Source organism: Cornus florida, unplaced genomic scaffold (assembly GCF_030987335.1).
Source record: "Cornus florida cultivar Cherokee Brave unplaced genomic scaffold, ASM3098733v1 CherokeeBrave_3.0.0_Hap2_Chr02, whole genome shotgun sequence".
Classification (NCBI taxonomy): domain Eukaryota; kingdom Viridiplantae; phylum Streptophyta; class Magnoliopsida; order Cornales; family Cornaceae; genus Cornus; species Cornus florida.
In genome coordinates, this window is record NW_026775572.1 from 68,006,152 (window position 1) to 68,020,851 (window position 14,700).

The 14,700-nt window shown below is 41.4% G+C and overlaps 1 protein-coding gene across 4 annotated transcripts in view; it reads right to left on the bottom strand.

Moving 5' to 3' along the window:
• LOC132295231 (protein HASTY 1) overlaps nt 1-14,700 on the bottom strand; it is a 60,354-nt gene that overhangs the window by 1,733 nt on the left and 43,921 nt on the right. For all 4 annotated transcript variants that reach the window (XR_009478372.1, XM_059793404.1, XM_059793403.1 and 1 more), the window contains 6 exons: nt 3,237-3,340; nt 2,856-3,150; nt 2,453-2,697; nt 1,363-1,866; nt 943-1,237; nt 628-811 (listed from right to left, as the gene is read on the bottom strand). Coding sequence is in view for 3 of the 4 variants with exons in the window: in XM_059793404.1 (XP_059649387.1) it covers nt 628-811; nt 943-1,237; nt 1,363-1,866; nt 2,453-2,697; nt 2,856-3,150; nt 3,237-3,340 (1,627 nt within the window). In the remaining variant the exon portion in view is untranslated. The remainder of the gene's footprint in view (nt 1-627; nt 812-942; nt 1,238-1,362; nt 1,867-2,452; nt 2,698-2,855; nt 3,151-3,236; nt 3,341-14,700) is intronic.

Genomic DNA, 14,700 nt, shown 5'->3' on the forward strand with positions numbered 1-14,700 from the left:
TGTGGTTGTATAGTACATTAAAACGATATTCCAAGTTGCTGAGACACTTGTGTTAAATTTAAATGATTAGATTCCAAAATTACTGAGAGACTAAAAATGGAATCCAAATGATCCAATAAATAGAGCAAATCTGCTCTAGATATGCTTTTTGTAATTCTGTTTATGTTTCTTTTCTTTTCTTTTTCTTTTATTTTTATTTATTTTTTTATTTTTTTTTATTTTTGTTTTTTTGATTGCTAGGAAAGATTCAAAGTGGAGACACGCCCCAGTTCCACTCAACCCATTTACCACCTGATCCCATGGTAAACCTTGGTTCTAAGTACCATTATGCAATTGAAATACTATGCAAGGGGAAACTATGGGTCGATCAAGCCAATAATAATCCATATATCAATTGTAACAGATGGCAATAATTCCTGATCTACATTATGATCCTTAAGACCTCATATATGTTTCGCCAACAGATTAGCAAGCCGTGATTTTAAGATAGGTTTTAAAACATAATTAAAGGAGCTTAAGGACTACTCCAGAACCCAAATTGCAACACTACCCGCCACCTACCACCACAGAAAGGAAAAGTTAAAAGAGAGAATTTTTAAATTAGAGATCATGTCAGAATGTACTTACTTTGAACATTTGTAATTACATTCACATTTTTTTGAGCAGCAAGAGCTTTTAACTTGTTTCCTGTAGCTAACAATAACAAGCTCTTCATATGCTGCTTTTGTTCCTTAGGACTAGCCGTCTTTGTCAAAGCTTCTTCAAAAGCAAGCAGATCTTGGGGTGTAATGCAAGGAAGAGAGAGCAAAATCTGTGACCACACAAGAAAGTAAGGACACACATCCAACCAGCAAAAACTTCACCACATTTGGATAATCATAGAGTAGCCTAACCATAAGTAAAAATACAAAATATTTGAGCTGCATGAGGAATTTCACTAACCTGCCTGGGTGCTGGGTCTCTGTCAGAAAGATAAACGAAGATTTCACGACAAAGACTAACCAGATCAGCGCTGATGATAGCATTTGACTCTAGTGCCAATCCTTGGATTATTGCATAGAATAAATCTTTAGAAACAAATTCTCGGAGTTCCACATTATTTGTTGAAATAGCCAGAAGAACCACAGCTCCACAAAAGGAAGAAACTTTAGACACAGATTCGCCATCAGTCCATTTAAAAGCATCTAAAGTTATCTGCAATGCTGGAAGTGCAAGACCTTTGTGCTTCAAAATGAAACTGCAATTGAATACAATTTGGAGACAATTACAAGTTAAAAAACAGAGAAAAATTACAAGCGCATAAACCACTCTAATAATTCACCATAAAAGCAATTCCAGGAAGGGATGTGCTTCAGGCTTTACCCAACCATAGATCTTGAGGCAAATGCATCCAGGTCCTTGAAAGATGACATGTCCATTCGGCTAACATGCCCAGATTGATCTAAAGAAGGAAGCCCGGCATTTAGTACTGATGTAGCTAAAACAGAGAGGAGTGAACAAATCTCACGAGTTAAATCTCGAAGTAGCTTTTCCTCCATTACTTCCACTTTTAAGTCTGATCCAGCAAGTACGCCATGTAGATCTGGCACATCTGCTCTACCTTCCTGTAAAAGACTGGACCATGAACTGCTAAGAATCTGCTGTGAGTGGAGAAATAATGGATGAAGAAGCTTTTCCAGCCACTCCTCCCAAAGATCTGAAGGGCAGCATTTAACTAAGGGAATCAAGATTGAATGTACAAGCTGCCTTATATGCCTGAACTCCATTGACTGTATGTTCTCCATTAGTGCTAGAGAAAAATATTGAATATCCAAACATTTGAAAAACGAATCTCCAATTGTTGTTGATAAGCCCAATACATTATACCTATAAATAGGGAAAATCATTAGAAACGAGCTCAATTGTATCCATATTAACCAGAATTATATATAGAACAAATACAACCTTTGAGAATATTCCCTCACCGACCGATTGTTCAACCTTAGAATTAATCTTTTTTGTCATTTGCACAAGAACTATTTTGTTGAAAAATAATTATGATTAAGCTGGGTGGGAAAGAAATTTGTGGAGAAAGTTATGTAAACCGCTGAAAAGGAATAGGGAAATGAAAGAAAAAACAAAAGCGAGGAATGCGTGGCATCAAATTTATCCAGTAAGAAAAGGAAAACCAATTTACTGAATAAAACAAAGTACAGTTTTCTATGCAATAAATAGCTGAATATTTCCAAACCCAATATAGGAAGAAAAACTCGTATTTCTGACGTATAAATATACTATATGATATAATCAAAAGACCTCTACACTATAGAACTCTTCCAGAAATGTCCAGGCATAATTGATGCAACATTTGTCAATTGGATGAGGAAAAGTTCCATGATAATCAAAATACAGTTGAAACAACAAATTTCAAGCTCTTAAATTCTATACTGCTTCAAAAAGTACCAACACATACCCACTATCTCTGACACCCTTCAACCAATTTCTTATATCAGTTTCATTCGGCTCCGAATAAACTTCTTTATTCATGTCAATATGAGATCCATCAGTAAAACTTAGCGCACCCTTCGGAAATTTAGGGTTTGCTTCCCCGAGAAGACTACTTCTTTCAATATCACTCATGGTCATTGCAGCTTTTATTTCTCCAGGTAATGCTTGCGTTACAGGTGGAGACCAAAGAGAATGTATACCTCGAAGCAGCTGCAGATCAAGGATATGTCACAACTATTAATGTGTTGTAAAAGTGGCGAAGTAAAACAAATCCTAAATAAATAGTAATTTTGAAGATTATAATCTACTTTCTACTGGAATATGCAAAGATATTCAAGATTGCCCTTTTCTCAAAGCAACGTACATACTTTCAGGAGAGGAGGCAGCATCCATGGCAGATGAGAAGCCATCGGATGCAAGTTGGTAGAACTTTCTGTTGAATTGTTTTGAAAATTTCTATTGCCTTTTCTGAAACCACTCCTTTTAAGCGCTTTCTCAAAGAATGTAACAGTATGGAAAAGTGACCACATAAACTGTGTTTCAGAGCACAAGCGAACCAAGCCTGTCGGATGAGACAAATAAGTATTTTGCCACTCCATCTGCATCCACTGCTTGCTCAATGGTTCAAGTAACCACATCAAAGCTTCTTGCTGCTGTTGAATCCTGCACCAAGTTTAGACACTTCAATAATAAACCAAGAAATGAAACATCAAACAGGGACAATAAATTCCACTTAAGCCAGTAATTACCCAGCCGCAGAAGCCATAACAAGAACTGCTTCACCAAGAAGATTATGCTCCCCACGGAGCAAGCGACATTCTTTTTGTAAATATGCCATGGTGTCAGCTATCCCCTATAGACAATATCATGAAAAGTAAATTATCAAATAAGATATATATATATATATATAGATATATATATCTTGCTGCTAAGATAAACACAAAATCTTGTGGACATGCAAAAGGTAAGTTTAGAACTTTGCTTCCAAGAAAGTTCAACAGATTATAAACTTTATATCTGAGGAGTTCAATAGGCTTTAAGAATTCATTGTTACAACAGCTCTGCAGAGGTATTATCTGTTGCAGAGACACATTAACCTTGTGCCTGCATCATAGATAGTGTATAAAGATGTTGGAGCCATTAATTTTAGGGAGACACAACGGTTTACCAGTTGGATGAAAAGTCCTCACTTGTGTTTTCGCTTGAAGCTGATGGGAGTTATTTAACCGCCTCTAAATTGATGTATGGTTTGCCTAGTTTTAATGATGGTCTCTCTTTCAAAAGTAGCATACAGCAGACTAAAAAATTTCTAGATAACAGCTTTCAGGAGGAATTTAGTTAGCAGATTTTAGGTTCAACCAATTTAGACACTAATTTAATGAAGGCCCCACAAAACAGAAGTTATTTAACTAAAATAGTATAAAACCAAAAAGAAAAGGATAAGTTCCCGAAAATAACTCTCCCAAGAAGAATAAAAATCACTTTCCTTAAATCACTGTATAGAACAAGACCATAAGCTTGACTGAGAAAGGATAAATAAAGAGAAGTCTGGACCACAGACTCGTAATAAACATTAAAACACTTCTCCATAAAGACATTAATTATGCAAGAACTCGCAGAGGGAGCTGAGTTAGTCAAGGCTATAGCTCAGAAAACAGACCTATCTCTCAGCTTACCTGATGCACATGGTTTGCAGGTAGTGCTATGCATCAATAAGGATTGCTAAGGAATGAAAACTGAGTTGGGTAACAACACAGAAATCAGGACTCATTAAAACAACCTAAAGTAGGTTGATAGGGCCAATTAGACTTTAAAAACACTAAGATAGTAGATAGAACCAAAAGCAGGGTACAACTTTCACTTCACAAAATCAGGACTCTGATTGAAGCACTGGGTCAATTGGGGCAATGGTATGTCACACACATCAGACATGACATGATCTAAGTGGACTTAGATCAATGGAGGTTAGTGGTGCTCAATCAATCATAAGTACCCCTTGACCAATCGAACAATACCAAGTGGCAAAAAAAAAAAAAAAAAAAATATATATATATATATATATATAGAGAGAGAGAGAGAGAGAGACGTGTTAAATGCGTGATTCTTGTCTTCCTTTTTGTCTTCTTCTTCTTCTTCTTCTTCTTCTTTGCTGCGATGCCGACAATACTGATAAAGTCATAGCAGTGTAAAAACTCCCATCCTTTGAAAGTAGGAGATCAGACCATCCTCCCTCAATTATGTGTTAAAAGTATGCTCATATTATATATTTATATGCATGTACCAGTCTTCTGTGCTGATCTTGCTGTTGTGTGCATACTGTTAATGAATAGGAGTAGCTGATTATACTGAATTCCATGAACTAAAGTTATGTGGTTATTAGTCACACAGCTATTATGTTTTACGTTAGTATCAAAACCAATTTAGCAAGTACGTCTACTCATGATAGTTCGTGTTCTGCTGTCATCCGATGAACAAGTCATTGAGATTCCCTGATTATGTGCTGTGCGTTTGGAAAGGGCTGACTCGCATTACTGGCCTTTCTTTCTGCAAACAAAGTGTTGAGGAATTTGCAGTATATTTCATATTAATTCTATTCAAGTAGTGATCAACAGAATATAAAGCAAGAATAATGAACTTGAAACAATACCAGTATATGTAGATTATATAAAGAAAACATTATAAAAATGATAGGCCATGCATGACACCCAAATTATAAATCGATATTAAATTTTGAGAGTAAAGAAACTTCTGGCATGTACAATGGAGAGGCACGCAGTTCTGCACTGTCCTAAAGCCTTTTTGGCCTCCCTACATGCCGATGATGACAGACTATGAAAGGCTCCAAGATAAACTCTCAAGTCCTCCATGAGCATGTTCGCAGATGAACAATCACCAACTCCTCCATGTCACATTGGCGGTTGCCCCAAAACTCAAATATATAATTAATAGCATACAAAATAGTATTTGGATTGGAGGAAAGAAACGACAAGATACAAAGGAGTAACTTGAACATATATTTAATCTGTTGAACTATCCAGATATTTATAGGTTACTTCACACAATTGTAATTAAAATGTACCTATTCAACAGGGGTTTTTAGCCATTGGTTATCATCACATCCTACCATATGACAATTAACGGTTACGAAGTTTTAAAAACTATATTTTATACAATTCGAACAGTCCTCTACAAGTTTTTAAAATTCCAAAAGATTATATGAGATATATATATATATAAGGAATAATTAGGGCAACTGATTTTAGAAGATTTAAAATATTAATTGTTAACTACCATCTACTCTAAAATCTTAAACTGTTAGAGAGTGTGTAACTTAAATATTTAAATCCTTCAACACGTCCCCTCACGTGTGGCCTTTTTTTGGTCCAACGCGCGTTTCAATTTTAAATTATCAAGGTGATGATGAGGTTTGAACTAGAGATCTTTGGCTCTGATACCATGTTAACTACCATCTACTTTAAAAGCTTAAACTGTTAGAGAGGCTATAAGTTAAATATTTAAATCCTTCAACATTAATCTAATATATTAAACTTTTAGAGTAGATGGTTGTCAATATGGCATCAAAACAGGTAAAGTCCTATGTTCAAACCTCACCATCACCCTGATAATTAAAATTGAAACATGTGTTGAATCAAAAGAAGGCCACACGTGAGGAAGCGTATTAGAGAATTTCAACATTAAAGTTATACCTTCTCCAACAGCATAAGCTTTTAAAGTAGAGAAGCAATAGGTGCAGAAGTCTTTCGAACTTGAACTTGCACTTAGTGTTACCATCTCCATCTGAGGGTCCCAAGAGACTAGGTCTTTAGGGGCATGACATCTTTGCTTTTGAATTTTCCACAAGCATAGCATGATTGATGATTAAAATCTTAACAGCATACTCACCATACTAGATACAATGATGAATATGAGAGGGAAAAAAAAAATAAATATATATATATATATATATATATATATACAGGCTCTAGCAAGAATTGGTAGCTAGAATGCACTCATCTGCTCTGTGTATGTTCTTACTTGTTTCTATATTGTTTTCTGTGATGTCCATATATAGAGTTTAGAACCCTGTAGAGACTAGGATTAAAACTGATTCAGTTTAATATGGAAACTGGATTTTGCATTGTTTGATCGATCAAGCCAATCGACACTTAGCCAGGAGCATTTGATTGATTCTTTGATCAATTGGAGTACCTTGTCCTTCTTCCATAAGAATTTTAACTTAATTCAGTACTAAAAACAAGCTTATGCAGTTCAAAAAGGATTTTCATTAATCAAAACGTGTTATAAATGAAACTGTTGGAATATGTGGAAATATTCTTGTAATGAGCATAATTAGTGGGAAGAATTAGTGAGCATAACTAGTGGGAAGAATTAGTGAGCATAATTAGTGGGCGTAATTAGTGGAGTAATTAGTGGGATTTATTGTAAATCGTATTTTTGACTAATATAAATAGATGGGTGCAGAGATGTCAGAGATATACTACAACCCTTTATCACATTCTCTCTTCTTTTTTTCTTCTTCTTTTCTCCTCAAATCCTAATCATCTAAACCCTAAAATATAATTTCAACTTGGTATCAGAGCCTAAAAAGGCCACCACAGCATTCGAGTTAGAAAAGGGCTAGAAGTTTGTTGACATTAGCATTAGTACTGACGCTAACATCATGCTGACAACATGTCAGGGTTCAAAATCCATACCATCTGAATTGCCTCTTCCGGTAAAATAATTATGGTATTTTTTTTTCCCAGAAGTTCATTTTTTTTTTTTTTTTTTTTTTTTTTTGATAAGTAAGAATTTTATAAAAAGCGCTCAAAAGGGGAGCGCATCCCAAGGAAACAAAAACAGGCCAAAACAGCCATTTCACTTTCAAAGAGGCCAAAAAAAAACAACAATTTCATCTAAAGATCTACAATCTCGAACAGTGGAAACAAAAGAGAACTTAAGACAAGAAATAGGCCTCTCCTTCCCCTCAAAATATCTCATATTCCTCTCAAGCCAAATACACCACCACACACAGAGAGGAGTAGCCCTCCAAGCATCACGAACTTGGCCCCCCACAAAAAACCCTCTCCAAGCCTCAACCAGCTCTCTGGCGGAATGAGGCATGACCCACTAGAACCCAAACAAGCCAAGCATCAAATCCCAACAATCCTTGGCCACGGAGCAATGCAAAAGAAGATGGTCCAGTCTCCTCGTCCCTAAGACACATGTAGCACCGATTGACCACTACCTGATTTCTCCTTCTCAAATTATCCTGGGTTAAAATTTTGCCCAACACAAAAGTCCAAGTAAAGAAGGCCACTTTGAGAGGAGCCTTAGAACGCTAAACAAACTTCCACGAGAAGGGCCCTCCAAGCTCCACAGAAAGACACCTAAAAAAGGACCACACATCAAAACGACCCTGCGCACTGGGAGCCCAAATCCAACCATCAAACTCACCAACCGTGACTCCCTGCCGATACAACAACTCCAACAGACGAATGGCATCCTCAACCTCCCAATCCTGAAAAAGACGCCTGAACCGAACATCCCACACCAGTCTCCCGCTATCAAGATGACAATAGTCAACTACCATGGCCTACCTATTCGAAGCAATCCTAAAAAGTCGTGGAAAAGCGAGAGCAAGAGAAACATCCCCACACCAAACATCCTCCCAGAAACTGATCATCCTGCCATCCCTGAATCTAAATTGAACATTCAAGGAGAAATCAAACAAACCCTTCCGAATGCACTTCCAGACCCCCACACCCCTCGGACCACGCACCTCAAGAGAGCACCACCATCCTCTGCTCTCCCTAAACCTACTCGCAACAACCCTCTGCCAAAGCTAATGCCTTTCCACTCCAAACCTCCACAACCATTTTCCAAGGAGAGCTTTATTGAAAGGCACCAATCTACAAAGCCCTAACCTACCATTATGAATAGGCTTGCAAACATGCTCCCACCAAACCAAATGGAACTTAAACTCCCCCATTGCGTTACAAGCGCTCAATTCTCTCAGCCACAGAGACATGAATCTGGAAAAGCGAAATAAAATAAGTAGGGAGGCAAGAAAGGGTACTTTTAATCAGAGTGACCCGCCCCCCCTTGGAAAGATACTGCTTCTCTAGCCCACAAGCCTCCTCTCAAACCTATCCACAACTGGATCCCAAACTCCCACACACCTCAAAGGAGCTCCCAGAGGCAACCCTAAATAAGAGATAGGAAAAGAGCCAGTGCGACAACCAAGAATACTAGCAAACAAAGCGATCTCAGTAACCTCCCCAACTGGCACCAAAACGCTCTTGCCAACATTCACCTTCAGGCCGGAAACAACTTGGAACCAGATCAAGACACATCTCAGATACCTGAGCTGGGACTCCTCCGCATCACACAACACGAGCGTATCATCAGCAAACATCAAGTAAGAGATCTCTAACTGACTAGCAGCATCTCTACCCAACCAGAATCCTCTCAAAAAGCCTAACTCAACAACCCTCCTCATCAACCTACTGAGAGCCTCCATCACGAAGAGGAACAAGAACGGGGAAAGTGGGTCTCCCTGCCTCAAGCCCCTCAAACTGGAGAAAAAACCGGTTAGAGCTCCATTCACAAGAATAGAGAACCGAGCACTAGAGATACAAAAATGAATCCATTTCCTCCATCTCACTCCAAACCCCATCCTCTCCATTAGGTAGAGAAGGAAACTCCAACTCATATGGTCATACGCCTTCTCAATATCCAGCTTACACAAAACACCTAGAACCCCACTACGAAATCTAGAGTCCACACACTCACTAGCAATAAGAACTGAGTTAAGAATCTGACAACCTCCCACAAAGGCATTCTGAGAATCAGAAATCACACCATCCATCACTTTCCTCAAACAAAGAGCAAGGACTTTGGCAATCAACTTGTAGATGCACCCCACCAAACTGATAGGGCGAAAATCCCGAACATCCAGAGCCCCCACCTTCTTAGGGATGAGAGCAATAAAGGTGGCATTCAAGCTCTTCGGCATAGAAAGCATGAAAAGTGCCCATCACCTCCCCTTTAAGCACCTCCCAGCACTCCAAAAGGAAACACATGGTGAACCCATCAGGACCTAGGGCTTTATCCCCGTTACAACTCTTCAAAGCAAACAAGACTTTCTCTTCAGAAAAAGGCTCTTCCAAGCCCGAGCACTCCTCACAAGAAATGGAGTCGAACTGAAGCCCCTCAAGCAAAGGTCTCCACGTAGCAACCTCTGTGAACAACTCCGTATAGTACTCAGCAATACCTTTGCAGACATCCTCCTCCTTAAACAGAGTCAACCCATGCACCCGAATCCTCCCAATATGGTTGCCCCTTTGATGGGCATTGGCCAATCTATGGAAAACTTCGTGTTTCTGTAGCCCTCCTTGAACCACAAGGCTCGAGATTTCTGTCTCCACGAAATCTCCTCCATGATAGCAATCTCAGCAAATTCCACCTGACACTTCGCCCTCCTATCCTTCAAAGCGTCCCCCAAAAACCCCCTGACCCTCCATCTTGTCAATATCAGCAATCTCATAAAAGACCCGATTCTTTCTCCAAACAAGATTCCCGGAAACCTCTTTATTCCAGATTTTAATGCTTTCCATGAGAAGACGCAAGTTCCCTGCAAGCATATGGCTAGGGGTGCCAACCACTCCAAACCCATCCCACCAGACTCGGACCCGATCCCGAAAACCCTCAGCACGAAGCCACATATTCTCGAATCTGAAAGGAGATCTACGTCTACACAACCCACCACAGTCCAACATCAACGGGATATGGTCAGAAATAGGGCGAGCCAAAGTAACTTGAGCGGCATCAGAGAACGTCTCCTCCCAGGCTTCTGACACAAGGAATTGATCAAGCCGAGACAGGGTAAGAGGAGAACGGCCACTAGACCACGTAAAAGGATCTCCCTCCAAAGGAAGATCAACCAGCCCAGAAGCATCAATAAACTCCGAAAAGGACTCCATGTCAGACGTCCACCGACCCCCCGTCGATCTCTTAAAAGGAGAACGAACAACATTAAAGTCACCACCAATACACCAAGGTAACAACCATTGTCTTCTGACATCCCCCAGCTCCTCCCAAAGAAGAGGATGCAACAAATCCTCCAAAGGCCCGTAAACTCCTGTAAAGGCCCAATGCAAACCATTCTCAATCAGCGAGAACACACAAGAAACAGAGAATCTCCCAAGCCGAGAATCCACCAACGACACCCATCTGTTGTCCCACATAACAAGGATACCACCCGAAGTGCCAGAAGCATCCAAAACGCACCACTCCACAAATCTCCCACCCCAAAGGCTTCTCACAATCCAATTTGTCATCGAAGCTACCTTAGATTCTTGAAGACACACCACATGCCCTCCCCCTTTTCGAATCACAGATTTAATCACTTTCCTCCTCACCGGGTCATTAAGGCCCCGGACATTCCAAGACAAAATTTTAAGCTTCATAGGGAAGCAGTAGCAAAATCCGTCCCTCCCCTCCTCCCACCATCCCTCCCCCTGGGACCCTATTCCTTCTTTCATAAGTCACCAACTTAGTGTGGCATCTCATATCACGCTCACCCATCCCATTCTAAACCCCACCCTTGCAACCCATTCTTTCTTTCTGTTGTGAAAGGACATCATGAAACATACTCATCGCTTCCTCCATCTTGCCCTCAAAAGACACCCCCAAAAGAGAACCCACCTCTCCACCTCTCCACCTCTCTCTCTAAACCACTCCTCCACACCTTCTCTTTCCTCGAAAAAAGGACCCTCCACACATTCCCCTTCCGATCGAACAAAAGCCAAAGGAGCACACAAAACAGCCTCCTGCTCCAAACCATCCCACTGCACCAAACCTAACTCCCCAGCCACCGAAGAACAAGCATCACCCTCCCAATACTTATGGACAGAAGTGGAAGGGGAGCTACCAGCCAACGGAGTCCCGAACTCCTCATCCGACAAACAGCCCTTAGACTCACTCTTAAAATTCTTTGAAGCTAAGTGAGCCCGCAAGTCATTGATCAAAGGGGCAGCAGATGCATTGTCAAAAAAGAACTGTAAATCCCGCCCAACACAAACAGTGACTCCCTCACGGGTCAAATCAGGCAACCGAGATGAAACCAACTTGCAGCCCTGCCCATCCCCATGCTAGACATCCTCATTCACCATTGAAACTGCCTCAAAATCCGGAGAAAGTCTTTTAGAGAAGGAGGACAACCCTCCCTTCTCCAACTCCGACACCCTAACAGATGGGGAAGAGAACGAAGAAGAAAGCAAAGGGGCCAAACCAGACCGAGAGAGAGACTTACTTGGAGATGGATCTGGGTGCTTAGACATCACCCATTTCTGCTTTTCTTTAGGAGACCATTTCTTACGCAAAATTGGGAGAACAACCTTCTTTTTGGACCTCAGCCGGTGCCCATGAACAGGGAGAGCAGCTCTTCAACCATTTCTGACGCCCCCAGAAAGAGACGCAAAGGGCTGTTGATCCGGGAAAACCACTAAAGAAGAAAGAGCATCAAACCGTTTCGTAACCTGCAACCCAGAGCAAACAGGAGCAACCTCCGGCCCACCCGCCAAATCGCAATCCGGTCCACCCAACCTACCGCTTTGCAGGCCTGAAGAAACACCCCAAGAAACAGCCCTTCTTGGGCCCTTGGGCCATCTCAATACAACTGGGTCCACAATGACCTGGGTCGCGGCAGCTAAAAATCCCAGACCTAGCACAAGGCCCAATCGAAGCAAGGTCAGCAACACAAGAAGAACTGGGCCCCAACACCAGCCCACCCACAGGCCCATCAGCACAAGAAGCCTGCTTAGCCTTAACAACCCATTTTTTTGAAAAAGAAGTGGATACAGCTGTATCCCACTTCGAACGGCCGAGCCATGGACGCCAACCACGTGTCCTAGGTCTATCCCTTCCCCACCCACGCACTGAAGGCACGTAAAGTCCACGTTGGTATCCTCTCCGATTAGCAAACTGAACGGCCGACAAAAGGCCATGGCCTCTGAAATCACCGAACCTTGGGAACGTCCGATTACCTGCAAGACAACAAAACGCCGGTGAGGAGGAAGCACCATTTCTTCTTTTCTGAGAGAATCATTCTGAAACATTCCGTATTCCTATCCCAAAGCATATCTCTCCACTCCTTCCATTTCTAGAACTCGATCATCCCCTTCTTCCCCAACGCCTCCCATCTCAACCAATCTGCCTCCTTCAACAGGTGCAATCCATCTCCACCTTCCAAACTGTCCGTCGTCGGGACAAGCACAGGGTGCTTCTCCTCCCAAACAGCCACTTTATAGTAGAACTTATCATCATGGATGAAGACGAATGGAGGGCAAACACAGCCGGCCGAGACTATGATGCGAACCTTCTCCGCATCTAAGGATTCGTCGGCTTCCACCCAAATAAAGCCACCACAGAGATCCCCTACTGTCACAAACAAAGAATGATTCCAAAGGTGGAGAGGGAGTCCGTATAGAGTGACTCTTTTCAACCCCTTCTCCTTCAGCACCTCAGAGCAACCCACTCTGAAATTCCAAGCATCCACTCAAAGAGTGGCCCTTCCCCAGTCCCGTCGCCCCTCCATGAAAACCCTAGCTGCCTCCGCCGGAGAAGGAAGACGAAAGAGAATCAAAGAGTCCGGCAGAGGCGACACCATCACACCCGAAGCGACCTTCCAAGCACGCGTCGCCCAAGCAACGATCTGAGCCCTATCACCCACCTCCTTATCGAATTTACCCACCAAACACGAACGAAGATCATCTTCTCTCCTAACCGAATCATCATCCAGAAAAATTGAAGGCCCTCTATACGTATTAGCTGATCTTGCAGACCCTCCCTGAAAAAGGCGAGGCAAACGAGCAACCTCCAAGAAAGAACGCATGCGCATCTCTACCACGAACACTCTAGTCTCCTTGCAATCCCCTATTGACCTAGAAGCTCAATCCCATGTTCGAAGAACTTCATCTTGAGGCAACTTTGGCTGAGCAGAAATCAAGGAACCGAAGCAACTCAATGCAAGAAAACAGAAAACGACGGCATTTCCGGAGGTCATGGCCAAGATTGCGATGAAAATATATATGTAAAAAGGTCGGAATGAAACCAATCTGTTCGTAGTTGGTTCTGGTTTATCTGATACGAGTGTGAACCTATCTTATAGGGCTTTTCTAGTTTCAAAACTATTTTCTGGTCAAGGGGCTGTTTGGTGTGATCTGTTTGCCTGGGCATTTTTGGTTGGATTTTTTGCTTTAATCCACCACAAAAGGATGTGCCTAGGCTGTATACAGGATTATGCAAAGTATGGTTACAAAAAAGTTGTAAGTTGCTTGCTCGGTGAGTTCAACCTTCAGATTTCTTCATATATTGTTCGCTTATTGCATCTATTATTGAGATTAGATGTTGGAGGTCGAGTAAGGTGGATTAGGTTGTATGTCGGCCCTTGTTGATAACCCATCTCTCCAGATTAGTCCTGTGAAATTAGACGGGAGCAATTACTTTTGCAAGTTCAGGCACATGGCTTGTCTTTTTTTTTTTTTTGTTTCTGGGAAGCGGAAGAAGCCAACGTCATCCGATCTCACTTCGCATAAATGGGTGCCCAAAAAATTCACTGGTGTGTCTTGGTTGTTAAACTCCATGCAACCACATATCAATTGTGCCTTCTTGATTCATCCAATGATATTTGGACTGCTGTGGTTCAGACCTATTCTCAGTTTAGGAATGATGCACAGGTCTATGAATTAAAGAAAGCTCATGAGACCAAACAGAGAGATATGACTATTGCACAGTACTATGCCAAGTAGGGCTGCAAACGAGCCGAGCCGAGCCGAGCCCAGTAGGAGCTGGTTCGAGTTCAGCTAGACTGTATAGTAATGGTATTTGAACTCGGCTCGAGCTCGACTCGAGCTTCTACATGAGCGTCCGAGCTCAGCTCGATCATGATCGTAAAGGTTTGAGCTCGGCTCGGTAGCTCAATTAAATAACATGTCGATTGTGTGTGCATACACTCACACACACACACACACACACACACACATACACAAGATACAAACTGCAACAGAATTCATAGTTTAATTTCTAAAATAAAAAATAGATCTCGTAGCCACACCCTCTGTGTATGCATCATATCTCATAGTTTAAATTCCGGAAAGGAAAAAATATATATATATATTCTCATAGTCACTCTATATGTATGTATACATT